Here is a 20000-nt window from a genome sequence, read left to right as displayed (position 1 = left end):
ACCCGGACCTTATATTTTGTGCAGACAGCAGCTTTTAAGTTGGACTGGGAAGACTTAATTATGTCTCTCTCTCTCTCTCTCTCTCTCTCTCTCTCTCTCTTTCTCTCGCTCCCTCCCTCCCTCTCTTCTTCTCTCTCTCTCACCATCCTCCCCCCTTCTCTAAACCATCTTACATAAAGCACTGCGAGGAGACACCACAAAGTGTTTCCACCAGAGAGGCTTTTCACAGAGCTGAAAGCCCAAAGCCTTGCATAGGATCAGTTAGCTGTTTGATCAATATGGCACACAGAGTGCAAATCCGTGTTTTCACGCGCTCCCCACTGCAACGTGGGGCCCGGATTAAAGGGGTTCCTACCTCTGAACTCCTCTCCGTTGTTCTGGACTCCATGACCTCGTACGATGGGTCAGCTTTGCACCTCTGCTTCTTTTTATCTGCAGGTAGATGAGACGAGGAGGGGAAGAAGACGAAGAGGAGGAGGAGGAGGAGGAGGAGGAGGAGGAGGAAAAAGAAAACACATGTGATAAATACAAAGAAAATCTAATTCACTGGAGGAGATGCAGAACAGTTGGAGGTCAGAAAGAAAAAGATGGAATAGAGAAAGAGAAGAAAAGATAATGAAAAGGGGAAGAGGAGATGTGTGTCTGTGTGTGTGTGTGTGTGTGTCTGGGGGGAAGGGGCGCTATAAATATAACATGACCTCCTACAGACAATCAAAATATAAAATGCCTGTATGAGCCATATCAACTCTGCTTTATTTTCATGTTATTTTGCCCCGTGCCACTAGGGGGCTGTACTTGCTGTGTGGCTCAGTTGACCTCGGGTCAGCCAAGTTAGGCCATTTAACCTGGTTGAACCTAATCACAGGTGTTGTTGATTGGGAAGCAAACAGTTTTTCGACTGTGCCCGTGTGCTATGTGCTATGTATTTTAGCTTAGTGAGAAATCGGTTTGTTATTTTGGTTACATGTATTATGAGTTAATGTTATTGCTGCTGTGTGATTTTAGAAGGAAAATAAACCTTCAAATTATTCTATCGCTGAACTCTCCGTTTGCTATATTGGAGCGCGCTGGGCGCACGTCGGAAACTTTAAGCTATCAACAACCAGTACTACTCAGTTTAGGACTTAGGCAGTAGCCTACATTTAGGTCGAAAAACTGCTTCGATTTGGATTACGTTTCACAAGAGGACGCCGACTTGTTACATTGTGGATTCACGTCTTCTTTGGAAACCACGGATGTGAGGTGGGCAAATGTTTGGAGTTGCCAATTGCTAATTGAGCTGTACCGGAGTGAGCTACGGGGTCAGCGGAATTCCTGCATCATCACACCAGGACATCATTCATCAAAGCCGGCCAACGCTCGATTGGGGTATGTGTTGTGATCAGCGCTGATATATGAATGGCCATGGTAATTTGTGTGCACACATTCGCGTAAACCCAATGCATTGGTAACAGACTCGCAACCGTCTAAAAATAACTTTCTCGTCGAGACGAGTTGTTTGCGTAACACGAACTATTTTGCGGACTAATTAAGCCAGCTGACTTTGCGTCGTCATTATGGCTGAAGAGGGAACAGGCCAACTAGGCCATGAGACTGAACTTGAGGGTGCAGAGGTAAAATCTGTAACTGAAAAACGTGTGGGTAAATTAACACCTAAAGCTTTGTTGGAAAAAATAAGCGTTTTAGAAAAGGAAAGAAAGTTTAACTTTGGTAAACTGTCTAAAGCAAAACAATCTATTGTTAAACTGATGGGTGACAAAGAACATGTGAATAAGGTTGAAAATGAGTTAACCGTGTTTAATGAGTTGTGTAACACAATACAGCAGGTGCATACATCTTTATTGGGTATATTGCCTGCTGATGAAGCAAGCAAACATGAAATATGGTACCAAGCTAAAATGTTGAATGTAAAGGAGTTTCTCGTGAGTACAAATCAATGGTTGTCTGGCACTACTGCTTGTCCAGCTACTAAAGTGGGTGATGACCATGATGATGAGGTTAATGATGATTTGCTGGGTCAATCTGAGGCTCAACCTGAACAATCTCAAACTCAAACTGTACAAAGTGAACATGAAATTGGACCAACAGAAGCACACACAGTTGTTGACAACGCTTTAAAGGAACATGAAAGGGATGATCCTCAAACTGTTGATGTCAATGCTGGAAATGGAAAGGAGGTTCATGATGACAATGGAAATGGAGCTGCTGTTGGAAAGGATGAGGAAGAGGAGGATGAGGAAGAGGAGGATCAGATTCGACCTCAAGACAGCATCTCAAACGTGCAGTCAAGGCACCATGGCTCAAACAGATCGTCAAATAGCAGATCCTCCACTTCTTCAGCCAGACGTAGGGCAGAGGCGGACCAGGCTGCACTCTTGGCCCGAGCTGCTGCTTTAAAGGCTAAACATGCTTTGGATGAACAGGAACTCCTCTTGAGGAGAAAAAGGGAGAAACTTGAGCTGGACACTGAGATAGCTGCCACTTCTGCTAAGCTAGCAGTGCTACAGGTTGGAAGCAGCATCCATTCAAGGCAATCTGATGGAATGGCTTCCTACTTCAGAAAAGGGACTAGATCTAAGCTCCTGCTCACCTCTCTTAATCCACAGGCCTCAATATGTGTGGCTCCACCCGCACAGCAGCATGAATCTTTGCCACAACAAAGCAATGCTTCACCATCGGTAATGCCAGCTAGCATGCCACATTTGAGGAAAAAACAAGTTGCTGTTTCAGCATCTTTGCCCATACATTTTGCATCACAGCCAACTGTCAGTCATGGCTCTCAACCGCCTCACTTGCAATCAATGCCAACCTTCAGTCAAAGCTTTGAACCCACTCTAGGTCAACAAGTGCAGCAACCCCTGCAAGGCCAAAATCAGACAGCAGGTCTTTACAATCTGCTGCAACAACAGAATGACATAACGGCTCTCCTTGTTCAAATGCAAACATCACAACTGCTGCCGCGCAGAGAAATTCCAACTTATGATGGAGACCCTCTGCAGTTCAACACATTTATGAAGGCGTTTGAGCACTGTGTGGAAGCAAAGACCAGCTGTAAAGGAGACTGTTTGTATTATCTCGAACAATTCACTAGGGGGCAGCCTAGAGATATTGTACGCAGCTGCCTTCACATGACCGCAGACAAAGGATTTGCTGTTGCTAAAAAGTTACTAAAGGAGCACTTTGGAAATGAGTTCAAAATAACAGCGGCCTACATGGAAAAGGTCACAGGATGGCCAAGCATCAAGACTGAAGACACCAAAGCGCTCAAAGCTTACGGGCTTTTCCTCCGTGAGTGTTCCAATGCTATGGAAGATCTTCAGTACTTGGAGGAACTTAACATGCCAGCAAACATAAAGATTCTCAGTCAGAAGCTTCCATATAAACTAAGAGACAAGTGGAGAGCAAAGGCATGTGACATACTGGAGAAAACTTGTCGAAGAGCCAGATTCTCAGACCTTGTGAAGTTCATCGAGCGCCAGGTCAGAGTCATTTCAGATCCAGTCTTTGGTGACATACAGGATACTTCACCTGTCCTCAAAGGAGTTCCAAAGGTGAGCAAGCTACAGGTGAAACCACAGCTGAGAAGAAACAGCTTTGCAACACAGGTGGTCATTGAAGATGGATGTGGCAAACCAGATGGTGACCAGAAGGAAAAGGCTCTCAGCAAAGTGACTACCTTCACTAAAACTACCTCTGTCTTCTGCCAGTATTGTGCTGCTGGTGGTCATGTTTTAGACCAATGCTTTAAACTGGGAAGAAAACCACACAGGGAGAAACTGGACTATCTAAAGGAGAAAGGTCTGTGTTTCAGTTGTTTGTGCACAGGACACTTGAGCAGGAATTGCGACAGGCGCATCACTTGCAAAAAGTGCAACCGAACGCACCCCAGTGTTTTGCACATTGAAGAAAGGCTTTCTTCTAAGGATGAGAAGAATAGTGAGCGATCAAAGACATCTGAGAGCTGCACAACATCCTCCGCTTGTGGTCTTACAGGGGCTGGCCACTGCAATGGAATTCTTCCCATTTTGCCTGTTAAGGTGAAATGCGCAAAGGGAAACAGGGTTATTGAAACCTATGCTTTTCTGGACCCAGGGAGTACAGGAACTTTCTGCACCAGGAAGCTTGTTGACAAGTTAAACATGGAAGGACGCAAATTTAGAATTCATATCCGCACCTTGGGCCATAACAACTCAATAGAAAGTTCTATCGTTGACAGTCTGGAGATTTCTGGATTGTGTGGTGAGAGCTTCTATCCACTTCCCAAAGTGTGTACCCAGAAAGAGATGCCCGTCTCTACAGCCAACATAATCAGTGAAAGGGAGCTGAGAAAATGGCCTTATTTAGACAGCATAAACATTCCACACATAAACGCTGACGTGGATCTGTTAATTGGCACGAACGCCTCCAAGTTGATGGAGCCTTGGGAGGTGATTAACAGTTGTGAAGGTGAAGATGGACCCTACGCGATCAGAACCTTACTGGGGTGGGTGATAAATGGTCCGTTACAGGGAAGTAGCGAATGTGGAAGTGACCATCCTTCATTTTATGCAAACAGAATTGCCATTGACCAAATTGAAGAACTGTTAACTAGCCAGTACAACTATGACTTCAATGAGCAAGCTTCTTCAGAACAGGAGGAAATGTCAAGAGAAGAAAAGAAGTTTATGGAGATAATGGAAAGCTCCGCTCAGCTTCAGAACGGACACTACACATTTCAATTGCCTTTCAAAGGGAAAGATGTTTTGATGCCAAACAACCTCAGTGTTGCTATGCAACGTGTTCGTGGTCTGAAAAGAAGACTTCAGAAGGACGTAAGCTTTCATGAGGAGTACAAAAACTTTCTTGCTGATGTCATTAGCAATGGCTACGCAGAAGAGGTGCCGCAGCATCAGTTAGAAACACCAACAGGGAAGGTGTGGTATATCCCGCACCATGGTGTGTACCATCCTCGGAAGGGAAAGCTACGAGTGGTGTTTGACTGTGGAGCAGAGTACAAAGGGGTCTCTCTCAACAGTCAGCTCTGGCAAGGACCGAACCTCACCAGCTCGTTAGTTGGAGTTCTCATGAGGTTCAGACAGAAACCAGTGGCTATAATGGCGGACATAAAGGCTATGTTCCACCAAGTTAAGGTGGCAGAGGAACACCGGGACTACTTAAGATTCTTGTGGTGGCCTCAAGGTAACCTGGAACAAGATCTTGTAGAGCATCGAATGACTGTCCATTTATTTGGAGCAGTTTCATCACCCAGTGTTGCCTGTCTTGCTCTTAGAAAAACTGCTGAAGACAACCAGGCCTACTTTCCATCAGAAGTGATCGAAACGGTCAACCGAAACTTCTACATGGATGATTTGCTGAAGAGTCTGCCCTCTGAGGAAAATGCAGTCACCATGGTTAAGAACCTTACAGCCATTTGCAGAAAAGGAGGTTTTACCCTCACTCAGTGGATTAGTAATAGTCGAGAAGTGCTTCAAAGCCTCCCAGAGGATCTCAAGTCCAAGAACCTGCATGAGCTTGATCTGGACAGGGATAAGCTGCCGTTAGACAGAGCTTTGGGTTTGCAGTGGTGTATCGAGACGGACACTTTCAAATTCAAGCTGAAAGTCAAAGAGAAGCCGCCAACCAAGCGAGGTATGCTATCCATCATCAGTTCTGTCTACGATCCATTGGGATTCCTGGCACCTTTTGTACTCCCTGCCAAGCTGCTGTTGCAGGAGTTATGCAGGATGAAGTTTGATTGGGACGATCCAATACCTCCAGCTTTCCAGCAGAATTGGAAAAAATGGCTGACGGATCTTGAGAAGGTGGCATATTTCAAGATCCACAGATGTGTTAAGCCTGAAGGATTTGGGAGGACTGTCAGCGCCCAATTACATCACTTCGCTGACGCAAGCGAGAACGGATATGGTACGGCTACTTACCTGAGGATGCAGAACATGGATGAGCGGGTTCATGTTGCCTTCCTATTTGGCAAAGCCAGAGTAGCTCCCCTGAAGCCGGTCACAATTCCCCGTTTGGAACTCACCGCTGCCGTTGTTGCAGTAAGAGTGGACAAGATGCTTCAATCGGAGCTCCAGCTTCCACTGAAGAAGACCTGCTTTTGGACTGACAGCACATCAGTTCTTAAGTATATAAGGAACGAGGACCGAAGATTTCAAACCTTCGTCGCAAACAGGGTAACCACCATCAGGGACAACTCAGAAGTTGAACAGTGGAGATACATTCCCACATCCCTGAACCCTGCTGATGATGCTTCACGTGGATTGAAGGCAGAAGATCTTGTGAAGCAAAGATGGATGGAAGGCCCAGAATTCCTACGGGAACCTGAAGAAACGTGGCCAACATTTCCTGTGGATGCAGGTGTCGCTGCTGACGACCCAGAAGTAAAGAGAAATCTGACGGTCAATGCAGTACTTGTTGACACCAATGCCACATCACAACTGATGACCCATTTCTCTGATTGGCAAAGATTAAAGGTTGCAGTTGTATGGCTTATAAAGCTGAAAGGAACTTTGCTCAAACTGAGTAAGAAGAGAAAGGAGTTGGAGCTTGCAAGCACCAGTGCTACTAGAGCAGCAAGCTTGGATGTGCAAAAGGAGATGCAAGCTTTCTCAACATCACTTGGGAATCAGAAGGTGACGCTGGGAGATCTCTTGGAGGCTGAGAACTCCATAATTGCTTTTTGCCAGCAAGAGAGATTCCCCACTGAATTTGCTGCACTAACCTCTGGCAAGCCACAAGTGCCAAGAAGTAGCAGCATCTTCAAATTGGATCCAGTTCTAGATGGAGGACTTCTACGAGTTGGGGGACGGCTGAATAAAGCAGCAATCCCTGAGGACATTAAACATCCCCTCATCTTGTCAAAAGACCAACACATCTCCGAGCTTATTCTCCGTCATATCCATCTACAGCTCGGACATGGGGGCAGAAATCATGTCCTTTCCGCTACAAGGAGAAAATACTGGATAACGAGTGGACCTACTGCAGTGAGGAAGATCATATCCAGATGCCTCATCTGCAAGCTCCATGGTGGAAAGACCGGTGTGCAAAAAATGGCAGACCTGCCAGAAGAGAGAGTGGTTCCTGATCTACCGCCATTTACTAACGTTGGCGTAGATTACTTTGGGCCAGTTGACGTGAGAAGAAGCCGTAGCATCGTAAAAAGATATGGAGTGGTTTTCACTTGTATGACGAGCAGGGCTGTGCACCTGGAAGTGGCCTATTCTCTTGACACAGACTCGTGCATCAACGCATTGCGTAGGTTCATCTGTCGAAGAGGACAAGTCTCCCACTTAAGATCCGACAATGGCACCAACTTTGTCAGCGCAGAAAGAGAGCTGCGAGAAGCCTTTGCCTCTTTGAATCATGACCGCATTGAAAGAGCCTTGTCCAAGAGAGGAATCAAGTGGAGCTTTAACCCTCCAGCTGGATCACATCACGGTGGTGCTTGGGAGCGCATGATCCGGATGATCAGGAAGATTTTGTGCTCTGTGCTCCGTCAGCAAACCTTGGATGACGAAGGGTTCCATACTGTGCTCTGTGAGGCTGAAGCTATGCTCAACGATCGCCCCATCACAAGGCTATCAGAGGACCCCAATGACCTTGAGGCCTTAACGCCAAACCATCTGCTACTCCTCAAAGGCAAACCAGTTCTCCCACCAGGACTGTTCGACAAAAGGGATGTTTACGCAAGGAGAAGATGGAAACAAATTCAATACATCTCGGATCTCTTTTGGAAGAGGTGGATCCGTGAGTACCTTCCGCTTTTACAGGAGCGCCAAAAATGGAACCAGGAGAAGAGAAGTTTTGTTCCTGGAGACCTAGTCATGGTTGCAGACTCCACAGCACCACGTGGGTCATGGATGCTAGGAAGAGTTCTCGAAACCTTCCCTGATAAGAGAGGTCTGGTACGTGTGGTTCGTTTAAAAACCAAAACAAACATAATTGAACGACCCATAACCAAAATATGCTTGCTTAATGAAGCTAAGGAATAATTGGTTCCCATTTAAAAATGAGGTCTATATATTTACACACATACATTTTTAATTTTTATTTTCTTGGTATTCATGGCTCATTTAAAATTGTTGGTGTAATTGCTCTGGTAGATGCAATTAGGGGCTGGTGTGTATGAGCCATATCAACTCTGCTTTATTTTCATGTTATTTTGCCCCGTGCCACTAGGGGGCTGTACTTGCTGTGTGGCTCAGTTGACCTCGGGTCAGCCAAGTTAGGCCATTTAACCTGGTTGAACCTAATCACAGGTGTTGTTGATTGGGAAGCAAACAGTTTTTCGACTGTGCCCGTGTGCTATGTGCTATGTATTTTAGCTTAGTGAGAAATCGGTTTGTTATTTTGGTTACATGTATTATGAGTTAATGTTATTGCTGCTGTGTGATTTTAGAAGGAAAATAAACCTTCAAATTATTCTATCGCTGAACTCTCCGTTTGCTATATTGGAGCGCGCTGGGCGCACGTCGGAAACTTTAAGCTATCAACAACCAGTACTACTCAGTTTAGGACTTAGGCAGTACAATGCCCTTCTGTGTATATATTAGAAATGGTTGTGTGGAGGTTTTTTTTCTTTTTTTTTCTTAAGGTCTTTCCTCTGATTTGACGGAGGACCACGACTGGATTGTGGGCTATTTTGTGTCTACATCCACAGCTTCCTTGGCCACTTATCGTCCTCTCCTCTCTCCTCTCTCCTCTCTCCACTGCGGGTGTGGTGGATGTGGAGTTCGCAAGGTTTTCCCTGCAGAGTGCAGTGAGAGTGGAGTGTGATTTATCGCTAGGCTCCTGATATCGGGGAAAAAAACGGAGTGAAATCTGATGTTGTGTGGGAAACGCTGTCACCGGTCTCGTTGGCGAGGGGGGTAAAGTGGCCCTCATAAACGAGAGCTTTCTTATTGGAAGGGCTAGTGGAAGGAGCCTTTTTTTTCTGAGTGGCGGATTTGCACAGGGGACAATGAGCCTATACCCACAAAAACCCATCTCGATTATGAGTGTTTGTGTCCCAGCCGAGGACAGGCTTCCCACTCCTGAAGCCCTTCACAAACAACATAATAGCTCCCTGTGGTCGGATGACCAGCACGGACCTGGCTGAGAGATGAGGGGGTGAATGACATCACTCAATCTCTCTGAAGATTCAGTTTCATCGGAAGTGTGTGTCTGTGTGTACGTGTGTGTGCATGCGTGTGCGAGTGTGTGTGTGTGTGTGTGTGTGTGAAAGAGAGAGAGAGAGAGAGAGAGAGAGAGAGAGAGAGAGAGTGAATGAGTAGAGAGAGTCTGTATGTGTGTGTGTGTGTGTGTGAGAGAGAGAGAGAGAGAGAGAGAGAGCTGAGATCCACCCCCAGACCTTCGCTCACAAAATCGATTGAGTGTGGAAAGACACGTATAAACAGAGAGAGAAAAACGGAAAGAGTGGTGGCATAGAGAGAGAAAGGGGAAAGAAAGCATAGAGATGAAGATAATAGTGAGTGTGTTCTTGAAATGGAGAAAGAAGAAGAGTAACAGACAGACAGCAACTGATAGGCAAGAGAGAGAAGATAGAGGGTGGGTGGGTGAGAGATAGAGAGAGAGAGAGAGAGAGAGAGAGAGACCAATGGAGAGGAAGTTAGAGAGAAGGAAGGAAAGGTGCAGAGAGAGGGATGAAATGTCTCCTCGGATAGAAGAGATGATAAGAGATAAGAGAAATCAAGGAGAACCAAGTCAAGAAAAAACAAACACAGCGGCACTTGGAGTGTCTAGAGAGTTCTCCGAGGTGTTATCGACGGTGTGCATGTCAGAAAAATGACAGATAAGACACAGAACATGAAGCATTTCACATGCAGGCTAGATAGCAGATAAGGAAAGCACCTCGACACACAGACAGACAGACAGGACAGGACAGGGTGACAGAAGCAGAGGACAGTGGAGTTGCTTCTCCTGACCGCAGTGTTAGTGAGGAAGTCACACGTATAAGGGACCAGAATGTCTCTTCCTTACCTTCCCCAGCATCCACCGAGCCATGACTGACCTCGTCCGAACGGGCACCCATCACTGGGGCTATGCCCAGATCAGGGGCCACTTCCTTGGGTTGGTTCCCAGGAGCTTGGCCTCTCTCGCCCCTGTGCTCTTCGTAAAGTGCCGGGGGTTTCTGGCACACGCTTCCGCCACTGCAGTTCTTCCTCCCGGCCAGCAGGGCGTCTCCACCTCTTCTCCTGTTCCTTCTGTTGACGCTGGTGACCATGCAGCCACTCTCGCCACTCTTGCATTGGAAGCAGTTCTCATATATGACAGTGTCTTTCCAGCTCGGAGAGTGTTTACGCTCACCACTAGTGGAGCATGTGGCGTTTAAAGTCTTTGATACTGACACAAGGGCAGAGGCCATTGGTTTATAACCACTATGTCTGCTGGTTCTAACACTAGATGATCCGTCCATGTCATAGTGATTCAATAGGTCGGACAAATGATTGAGGTATCCGTGCTTCTGTCGAAGCCCATTAATTGCTGTGTGCACTGCCAATGGTAGCTTCTCTTGGACGGGATTGGTCGATCCTGATGTGGCTTCAGACGCTGTTCTTTGATTGGCCTCCTGGTCGGCGGCGACTGATTGCTCATTGGCTTTCTGACCTGCTGGGTAAAAATCTGAAGTTCTAAGAAAACTCTTCCGAGACTTAAAAGAATAAAAAGGAAATCTCACCATTCTCTTCACAAGGGCCATTTAAGTTTGAGCCTCCACTGATTCCTTGAATAGATTGTCTGAGTGAGTTTTCTTCGCTTCAAGATCAGGCCTTTTATGTTTCTTTTTTTTTTTTTTTACACAATACCGCTTACAAGATGACTCACACACGTGGGATTGAAAATAACAGACAGTCACAGAACATTACATTTACAATAATGTGTGAACAGTCAACAAATGAGGCAAACATTCAGACACATAGATCTTGCTGTGTGCTTGGTTAGTTCATTAGCTTCCGAAAACTGAGCAAAACTGCAGGGGATGAAATGACGAAGACAAACACCGGAGATCGCGGACACATCTGTAATTGAATTGCATAAATCCTCAGGCAAGCGCAAACTGACAGCGTGCATTAATATGTAAATGTGCGGGTGCGGTGAGATTAGTTTCCGAGTGACAGGTCCTTGGCGTCTTACCTGGCACCAGTGGGACTGCAGGCGCCCCAGGAGGAGGGAGTGGAGCCCCCTGTGGGCAGACAAAGGAATTGGCTGGCATCAGGGAAAATGAGACGAACTCTAAACAGGGCTTAAAGCATGGAATAGGTCTGCACCTGAAGTTATCTGAAAGGTGTTATGCTACTACAGTATATAATTATGGATACTATATAAATCCATTTTCAGAATCTAAAACAGGCCAACCCACACCTGGATTCTGGCACAGTTTCTGAGAAATTTAAATCCCGGGGCTGTTTAAAGCTCCGAATTAGCAACAACTCCATCACAGTCAGGACAGGTTCTGTTGGAAATGTAGTGCTGACTAACTAACGCAATGATCCTTTTTTCCCCTTTAGCGAGTATTACAAATAGTATGTACAAATTTACAGTCCTCGTGATTGCGATTGCGAAACTGTAATTTCTCCGCCCAAACATCACAAAGATGTCATATCTAGGACAATACCCCCACAGGGAGCTGTAAATATTCACTGATGCACTGTACTTATAAATCACATACAGTACAATTAAAAAATGTTAGCCCTGGGACTTTCTGGCTCTAAGTAGTTTTAGGTGGAACTGTGATTGAGCTTCTACTTGAGAGAGATCTGGTACAATTCGATCCAAGATTCAACCCTGGTAGGGTAACCAACCCCTGGTACTTCAAACAGAGACTGTGAAGCTCACCATCCACCACTTCACACAACCAAGAGCTCAATAAAAACTGCTGTATGAAAGACCTCAGGCACAGGAGTTCAGATCACAACAAGTGGTGAGCCATATTTCACAATAACACATGCCCCTTTTTCCAAAATAACAGGCTTGTTCCAGACTTTGAAACTGTTTTCTTCTGCTTCAAGACCTAAGACCTTTGAGGCATTTCTTTCTGTAGTTTTGAAGGCAACTGTGTTTTTGTTGGGATTCTGACCTTTGACCTTTGTTTTTTTTGTGCATTGTGCATTATGTAGACAAACACACACACACACACACACTTCCCTCCTATCCAAACACACACACACACACCTTCCCTCCTATCCACACACACACACAAACACACACACACACACACACACACACACACACACACACACACTCTTCCCTCCTACACACACACACATACACACACACACACACACCTTCCCTCCTATCTACACACATATACTCTTGAAAAAGAAACAACAAACAACCACAGCTGAGCAGAGCAGGGCACCCAGCCTCAAGTGGTTCCAGGCTGCTGCTGGAAGAACTGCAGTCTCACACACCATTCCCCCACCATACAATGAATACCAATTTTATTGTAACATTTACGAACTGTTATGACGCCATGTGGCATGGCACCATATGCTGCAGAGCACTCTCCCACTCACAGAGCCGCATTCTTGAACCCGCCATCATAAAACAACCACCGCGCAAAAAATGCACCGTCCAGATGCCGCTCCTCAGCCTCCCGCCTCTGTGTGTTTTCCTAAAGAGCAATCACTAGGCATATGGTGGGCCCCCCATAACATTAAAAGTAATGTCCGTTCTAATCCGATCTCAAGCTGAGCTGGAGTCTGTCTCGTGGAAGGTTGTTGCTTGAAGTCTGTCTCTCTTTTTTTTAATTTTCCTCTCTTCCTCCTTCTCTCCCCATCCTTTTTTTTAATCTATTTATTATTTATTTTCTTGAAGATGAATGGACACTTGAGCACAATGAATTTCATTGCTTATAAATGCTTATTTACATGAGTACATGACAACAAACTTTGAACTTTGAACTTTACTCTCAGATTCTCCACTCACAGGGCACGATGGGCAACTCAGTAAATATGAAGGTGGGAGATTATGAAGGGTAGCCATTTTGTACAGAGGAAGGGCTTGAGATGTCTCAGAGGAGCTTTCACTAAGGCTAGATTTATTTAATCTATCATCTATGATGATGAATTCATCTACTGTATCACAGCTATATGCTAGTAGTGACTGGTAGTGAGTTCAAGCAGGGCACATAACTAATATTGTGTTGTTCTGTTTTCTGTTCTCCCAAGGCCTAAATAAAGAACTTAAGTGTTTCTTGTGAGATGTGAACTTGACTTGGTCAGATGTCACTTTAGGTCGGCAGTGAAGCAGCAATAAACACACACATGCACACGCACTCACTTACATACAATCTAGAGATGTACACGCCTCCATTCACACACACACACACACACACACACACACACACACACACACACACACACACACACACAAACAATTAGGCATAAGAGTCTGCACACACACACACACACACACACACACACACACACACACAAACCTGCAATACAGATACATGCACATACACACAGCTGGCTCACTCACTCACTAACACAGCCAGTGTGAATGTGTGCTTGTCTAACTGGCTCTGAACCTATTCCCGGGCAGGCCGCCCTATCTAAGCCAATGTGCGAAACGCTTCATGAGATCAAAGTATCCGCTTCTGTGCCTCATCTGACTCTAAAACAACTTCATTTTATCTGGCAACGAGGAAGAACAGAGGTGAAAAAAAGAGGGGAAAATCATTAAGACTGCCAAATCGCCAGTATGGAGGATTTATTGCATCATGTATCTTCTGAATGGACTAATCCCATCTGGCTTCAGAACACTGATATGTAAACTCCAGTGAGTGTTTATGGGAGAAGACTGTTATTTCTGAAACTTTCTATAAACAGATTTACTAATGCTTAGAACCTCTCTGTTTACACAGATATTGTTCTGTCTATCTATCTATCTATCTATCTATCTGTCTATCTATCTATCTATCTATCTATCTATCTATCTATCTATATCTACTGTATCTATATATCTATATCTGTCTTTCTGTCGGTCTGTCTATCTATTTAGCTACCTACCTACAGTAATTATTTTTGTGTGTGTTTTGTGTGGTTTTGTGTCTATACCAACAAATCTGACAGTCCTTCTTACTCATTCCTGTCAATCAATGACAGAACTTGCCAGACTGCTTTTTTTTTTCGTAATGGAAGGTTTGAATAATCCCCCTGTTCAACACATATTAACGTAATCTGATTATGAGTCAGACGAAGTGAAGCGAAAGCCTTCGGAAAAATGCCGACGAACCGTTTCCAGCCACCCCGGCAGCGTCCCCCTTCTAAAACAAACCTTCAGGATGAATTAGCCGAGTGACTGAGGACGCTCGGCATGAATGTTCAATTTAATTGCATCAGACAGTGACTCACTTGGATGGGGGGGGGGGGGGGGTACGGGGTGTAGGAAAGTAGGCAATGTTGTTTAGGCTCTAGGCGATTTCAAAAAGGACCCTCCATTACAAAATTCATTAGGTAAATCATATCAGTAAATATGAGATCTCCTCTCTGGCTCCACATGTGGTGTGGCTTGCTCAGGTTAAGTGGCTCTCATTACACACCGATTTGGGCTCTCTGCGGAAAACTATGACACGAGAAGAAGCCAATCCAATAGGAGTGTGGTGGTGGTGGTGTGTGTGTGTGTGTGTGTGTGTGTGTGTGTGTGTGTGTGTGTGTGTGTGCCTTGTACCTTCAGGCCGCCACAAATGGGGCACGCTGTGAAGATGGCCCTGGGGGTGCAGATCTGACACACTTCTGCCACTTCCTCACTAGGGGGCGCCTCTTCGCTGCTGTTGCCCCGCGAGAGCCTCCCGGGCCTGGCTGCCTTGGAGTCCTCAGACGCTTCTGCCTGGGAAGAAGTCCCAGCCTGGGGTTCCGTGGCACCGCTCGCGCCCCCCGTGCCCTCACCCTTGGCAGTGGCAAGGAGCAGGCTCCTGGGCGTGTCGTACAGGTAGCGCAGCGAGGAGGGCACCTGGTACTCGTGGCCCGGGCACGGCGGGCAGGTGCAGAGGGTCCGTTCGGCAGGTGCGTTGGCAGTGCCAGCGGTGGTGGTGGTGGCGAGGGGATGCAGGCTGAGGACCGAGCCGAAGTCGTCGCCACCACCACCACCACCGCCGCCGATGCCCCCGGATCCCGCGCCGCCGCCGACGTCCAGGCTGCTGCTGGTGTACGAGGAGAAGCTTCCGGAATACGAGGAGTGGCTCCCCGTGGCGATGCCGCTGTCCGAGGAGCTCTGGCGCCCGATCTCCTGCAGGCCTCTCCGCGAACGCGCCGGCTTGGCCGACGCACCACCACCGCCGACGACGGCGATGGAGACGCCGGGCAGCCGGGCTCCGCCCGCGAGGGTGACGGGCAGCTGCCTCTCGTCCGGCGGCAGCGCGACGATCCTGGCGCCGGTGCCCGGTTGACCGCCGCCCGTGGCACCGGAGGCGGGATCGGCCCACGCGGCCAGACGGCTGCCGACGCTGCTGTCCGATTGGCTGGTCTCCGAGGTGTCGGAGGACCCCGAGATGCTGCGGTCGTCGCCCGCCACTGAGGTGGAGTAACTGGAGGTAGAGGCTTCAAGAAGAAGCATGATAGACAAAAAGAGAGGGAATGAGAGATGGAGAGATAGAGGAAGAGAAAGAGAAAGAGAAAGAGAGGGAGAGAAAGTATTATAGTGAGTAATTGCACTATAAAAATGCTTCGTATTCTATTAATCCTGCTTTATTTGCCAAAGTATAAAAGGCCAAAAGAACACCTACAGCACCTATCTGCCTCGAATAAAGGGAGCAAGAATAGTATTTCAAAGGAGGAGAATAGAAGAAAAAAAATGGAACTGGTTTAATGTTTAACTGGTTTAACGGCCACCTGTCCGGAATTAATGGACGAGAGGCAGAACTCCGCGACGCGCAGTGGAGTTTCCTCCGACCGAGTCCATTAATTCCGTATAACAGGACACCTCAAAGGCTGTTATCCCGCTTATCACCCGCTTACCACTATATGCAATAGTCATGCCTTTATGGCATGCAAAGGACACAAGTGGCTCCATTTAAAAAGAAGCCAACTTGTTTAATTCATTGGCCCTAAGAGCGATAGCATGGACAGTTAGCTTGTTTACAGTTGATTCCATTGTTGCGAGGCCTGTTTCCAGGCTCAACCATCATCCTACTATGGTTGTTATACCATTCATAGGCATTGATATGGAACAGTGATTAACTTTTTAATAAGTGTCCCATTATTCAGAATGAAAAGCCACCCCACCAGCCAATCAGAAAAGAGTATTTCTTCTCTCCAGGTGATAAAGTGGGATAACAACAGCATGCTGGGTCTCCTGTTCAGTTCCAAGGCCTGTGTTTGTGTGTGTGTGTGTGTGTGTGTGTGTGTGTACTGTATGTGTGTGTGTGTGAGTGTGTATGTGAGAGAGAGTGTGTACAGTATGTGAGGCAGATACCTGTACTGTGCTGACTACAGTGGGACAGCATGCTAAGTCTCTTCTCCAGTTCCTGGGCCTCCTGGTTGAGCTTCTCCTCCACTGACGCTGGGCAGACATTCGGGTCTATGAAGGAAGAACAACAGAGATCCCTTTCACATGTTGAATCCAAAACAATGTCCACAACAAAAAATCTGTAATCCAAAACAAATTGCTGGAGGGTGAGGGGAAGAGAGACGTGGAAGAACAGGGGAATGGAAGGACGAAGTAGAGAGAGAATAAGGGAAAGAAAGAGAGAAAGAGTGACAAAGAGAATGAATAAAAGAAAACAGGTGAATGAAAGAGAATGGGGTAGAGAGGATAGGAGAGAGAGAGAGGGAGAGATAGAGAGAGAGAGAGAGAGAGAGAGAGAAATAAAGCATCAATTTCAGGTAACAGTGCACTGGGCAAGTGGCCCAATATAGGATTGGAGCTGGTTGTTGTCCTGTTATAAAACCTGTTACGACCCGGCTCTAAGCCGCAACATAAAAAGGGAGTTGGGAAGACAGAGACAACTTAAAAGTAACCAAAAGCAATAAATAACCATCATCAAAAGATGTCCAGGGGAAAGTAAAAGTGTGTATGCAAGTGTGTTCATGTGGGTGCCTTTATGCTAAGGCACGATGTTCAGGAGATAGAGAGAAAAGGTGCCAGGGGACGAGAGATAACCCAAAGGCGCCAGAATCAAGAGAGAGAACAATACAATTAAATACCCACACACCTTCACCAGGTGTGCATGATTAGCTCATTATACCAGTTAGGCTGGCATTGCCCATGCCAGGCCTGAAGTGGGCACAGGGGGTCGTAACAAACCCAAGATAATGGTTGGTGTGTCAGTGAGAGAATGAAAACAGACATCACCCATCTTGTCCTCCAGGAAGTTCACTGTTGTTTGAGAAAAGCGTTCGGTGCATTTTGATTAGGTCGTGGGGGAGGACAGAGACTCTCTAATAGGGCTACAGAAACATATGCTGAGCTTTCCGGAGCACAATATCTGTCAACTTGTCAAAGAAGTCAGGGGCGAACACAGACGTAGAAAATGCTTGTTTCACTTTGACTAACGTCTCAATGTTTCTGTTACCTCTTGGTCGGAGTCACTGGTGTGGTATGCATTCATTCACTGTGTGTGGGCATCAAATAATGAGCCATATGACACTTCGGATATTAATGCCTAAGCCACTAGAATGTGTAATTCAACTAGAAAATGAAAATGGCAAAAAGAAAGATACTGTAGCTCAGGTCTGTAATCAGATATTGCTATCAAATTCCAGTGTTTGCTGCATACTCAAGCCTTGAGTACTGCTACCTTTTCAAATGATCTCGCTTTCAGGTGAGTCATGGTTGGCACAGCACGTCATGTTTTCTTGCATGCCATCTTTGTGTTACCATCTTAGTTGGCAGGCTGCTGGATGAATGCCCTAGTATGGATTATTACTGCTAATGCCAGCTATTCAAGCCACTGGCACTGACTCTGCACTCATGCCAACTTCTGATCACCTGATACCCGCACACACACACACACACACACACACACACACACACACACACACACACACACACACACACACACACACACACACACACACACACACACACACACACACACACACACACACACACACACACACACACACACACACACACACACACACACAAATTCATGTTTTGACACATGCGAAACACATTGTCTCCGCATTTCATTTTCATTTTCACAGAGGACACACAAAAGCCCCCTTGGAGTTTGTCTAAGATTGTCTAGAAAAAAAAAAAGATGCAAGCTTCATTTGCTCGTCCCCCGTGACAAGAACAGACAGTCCCTGGTGACCTCTTTTGGGTGATCACAGCAGCACAGTGCCTGAGCTGAATAATGAACAGAAAAGACTACACAGATCTGGCAGTCTGTCTTCCTGATACAAAAATACATTTTGTACTGTAATGGAATGTAACTCGGGTGTGTGTGTCTGTGTGTGTGTGTGTGTGTGTGTGTGTGTGAAGGAAGGAATCGAATATTTACTTTTCAAAGGTGAAAAGAAAGGATCTACGATGAAAATGATTCTGCCCACATGCACATCTGTTGGTCTAGTTGTTTGTGTAAACATCCAAGTTATACAAGTTGGCTGCAGACTCTCCCTAGCACAGCTGGTACAAAAAAAAGGCAGACCGAGCTAAGTGGGCGAATTGGTGCTATATGTTATCACTCTATTTCAAACGGACATAATTATGACCATCTACTACTGTATCTATTTGCACATATATAAGTGTGTATATATGTGTATATGTTGATGTGTGAGAAACACATACTGAATGTGTAGCGCCCTCTAGCAGCAGAGGTGGGCAGTGCTGGTTGAGCTGGTTGGCTTCCACCAGGAGAGAGCGTTGAGAAGGGAGGAGGGGAAAAGGCTGGATCATAGTGAAACACCTCTCTGTTTGTCTAGCACTTTTCCAGCTATTTATAGCCCGCGGGGTCCATGCGATCCAGATGGAATGTTGTGCGGGAGTTTAGCCGGGGCCGGTGGGGCGAGAACGTGCACCTTCAGCTAAAGTCACAGGACTCCGTGCAGCGACGCGACAGCTGTTCTGCGCTAATGGAGAACGCACAAAATGTACACATTTCCCAGTGGGTCGTACCACTTCTTACTGTAAGGACATCCCCTTCGGCTTTCACCTGAAGGAACTGGGTAAATACTGTAGTTAGCCGCTAGCGCAAAAGTATGTGCATCTCCAGTGGGTCACCACTCCTATCAATGTCCCCTGGCTGTCACCAGAGCAATGACGGGAATGCTAGTGTGGAATTGCTAGCTATGCTAAAGGCTAACACACATACAAAAAAGTTTACGTTTCCAACGGGCTACAAATGCTAAAAACTTCCTTTTGTTTTTTTTATCAGAGAGAAGCTTGGCTGATGTTTATAGGCACATATGCCCTTATTTGATCGCCACAACTAACCAATGAGCAGCGAGCAAATAGGTTCCATGGGGATTAGGGAGCGAGCCAAAGCGACTGGAGTTAGACCGTGTGGTCAGCAGTCAGTTAGGCAGGCAGGATCCCGGTCAATGGAAAAGCTATCTAACATCTGCCGCAGATTTAGCTTCTTGTCAGCAAGTGGCCTGAACTTGAAGGTGGGGACCAAGGTCTGATTACAGGGAAGCAAGGAAAGGCCTATGGAGGGTGTGGACTGAACAGACACAGAGAGAGAGAGAGAGAGAGAGAGAGAGAGAGAGAGAGAGAGAGAGAGAGGGGGGGGGGGGGAGAGAGAGAGAGAGAGAGAGAGAGAGGGAGAGAGAGATAGATAGAGAGAGAGAGAGGAGAGAGAGAGGTGGGGGAGGTAAAGGAAAAATTGACACAGAGATAAAGGCTGAGAGGAACTAGAATGTGTGAATAGAATGAATGTATGTGCGTGACAGAGTAAAAAAAGGGAAGAGAGGGAGAGAGACAAAAAAGGAGTGAGTCAGAAAGTACAGAGTGTGGAAAACATGACAGAATGTATGTGTGTGTGTGTGTGTGTGTGTATGTATGTGTGTGTGTGTGTGCAATGTGCATGTGTATGGCAACATGAGCATATTTGCTGA

At 46.3% G+C, this 20000-nt stretch overlaps 2 protein-coding genes across 2 annotated transcripts in view; both read right to left on the bottom strand.

Annotated features, from left to right (window-relative positions):
- Window positions 1–10222, bottom strand: part of LOC134059587 (uncharacterized) — a 19003-nt gene extending 8781 nt beyond the window's left edge. The window contains exons 1-2 of the mRNA XM_062516034.1: window positions 9979–10222; window positions 356–432 (exon numbers count right to left, since the gene is read on the bottom strand). Coding sequence (XP_062372018.1) covers window positions 356–432; window positions 9979–10222 — 321 coding nt within the window. The remainder of the gene's footprint in view (window positions 1–355; window positions 433–9978) is intronic.
- Window positions 10223–14815: 4593 nt separating this feature from the next.
- The window catches only part of LOC134059586 (protein Dok-7-like), a 26397-nt gene continuing 21212 nt past the window's right edge, over window positions 14816–20000 (bottom strand). Inside the window, exons 6-8 of the mRNA XM_062516033.1 lie at window positions 16429–16518; window positions 14889–15539; window positions 14816–14847 (exon numbers count right to left, since the gene is read on the bottom strand). Of these exons, the coding sequence (XP_062372017.1) occupies window positions 14816–14847; window positions 14889–15539; window positions 16429–16518 (773 nt within the window). The remainder of the gene's footprint in view (window positions 14848–14888; window positions 15540–16428; window positions 16519–20000) is intronic.

Source organism: Sardina pilchardus, chromosome 16 (genome assembly GCF_963854185.1).
Source record: "Sardina pilchardus chromosome 16, fSarPil1.1, whole genome shotgun sequence".
Classification (NCBI taxonomy): domain Eukaryota; kingdom Metazoa; phylum Chordata; class Actinopteri; order Clupeiformes; family Clupeidae; genus Sardina; species Sardina pilchardus.
This window is presented reverse-complemented; position numbering and strand designations above follow the sequence as displayed.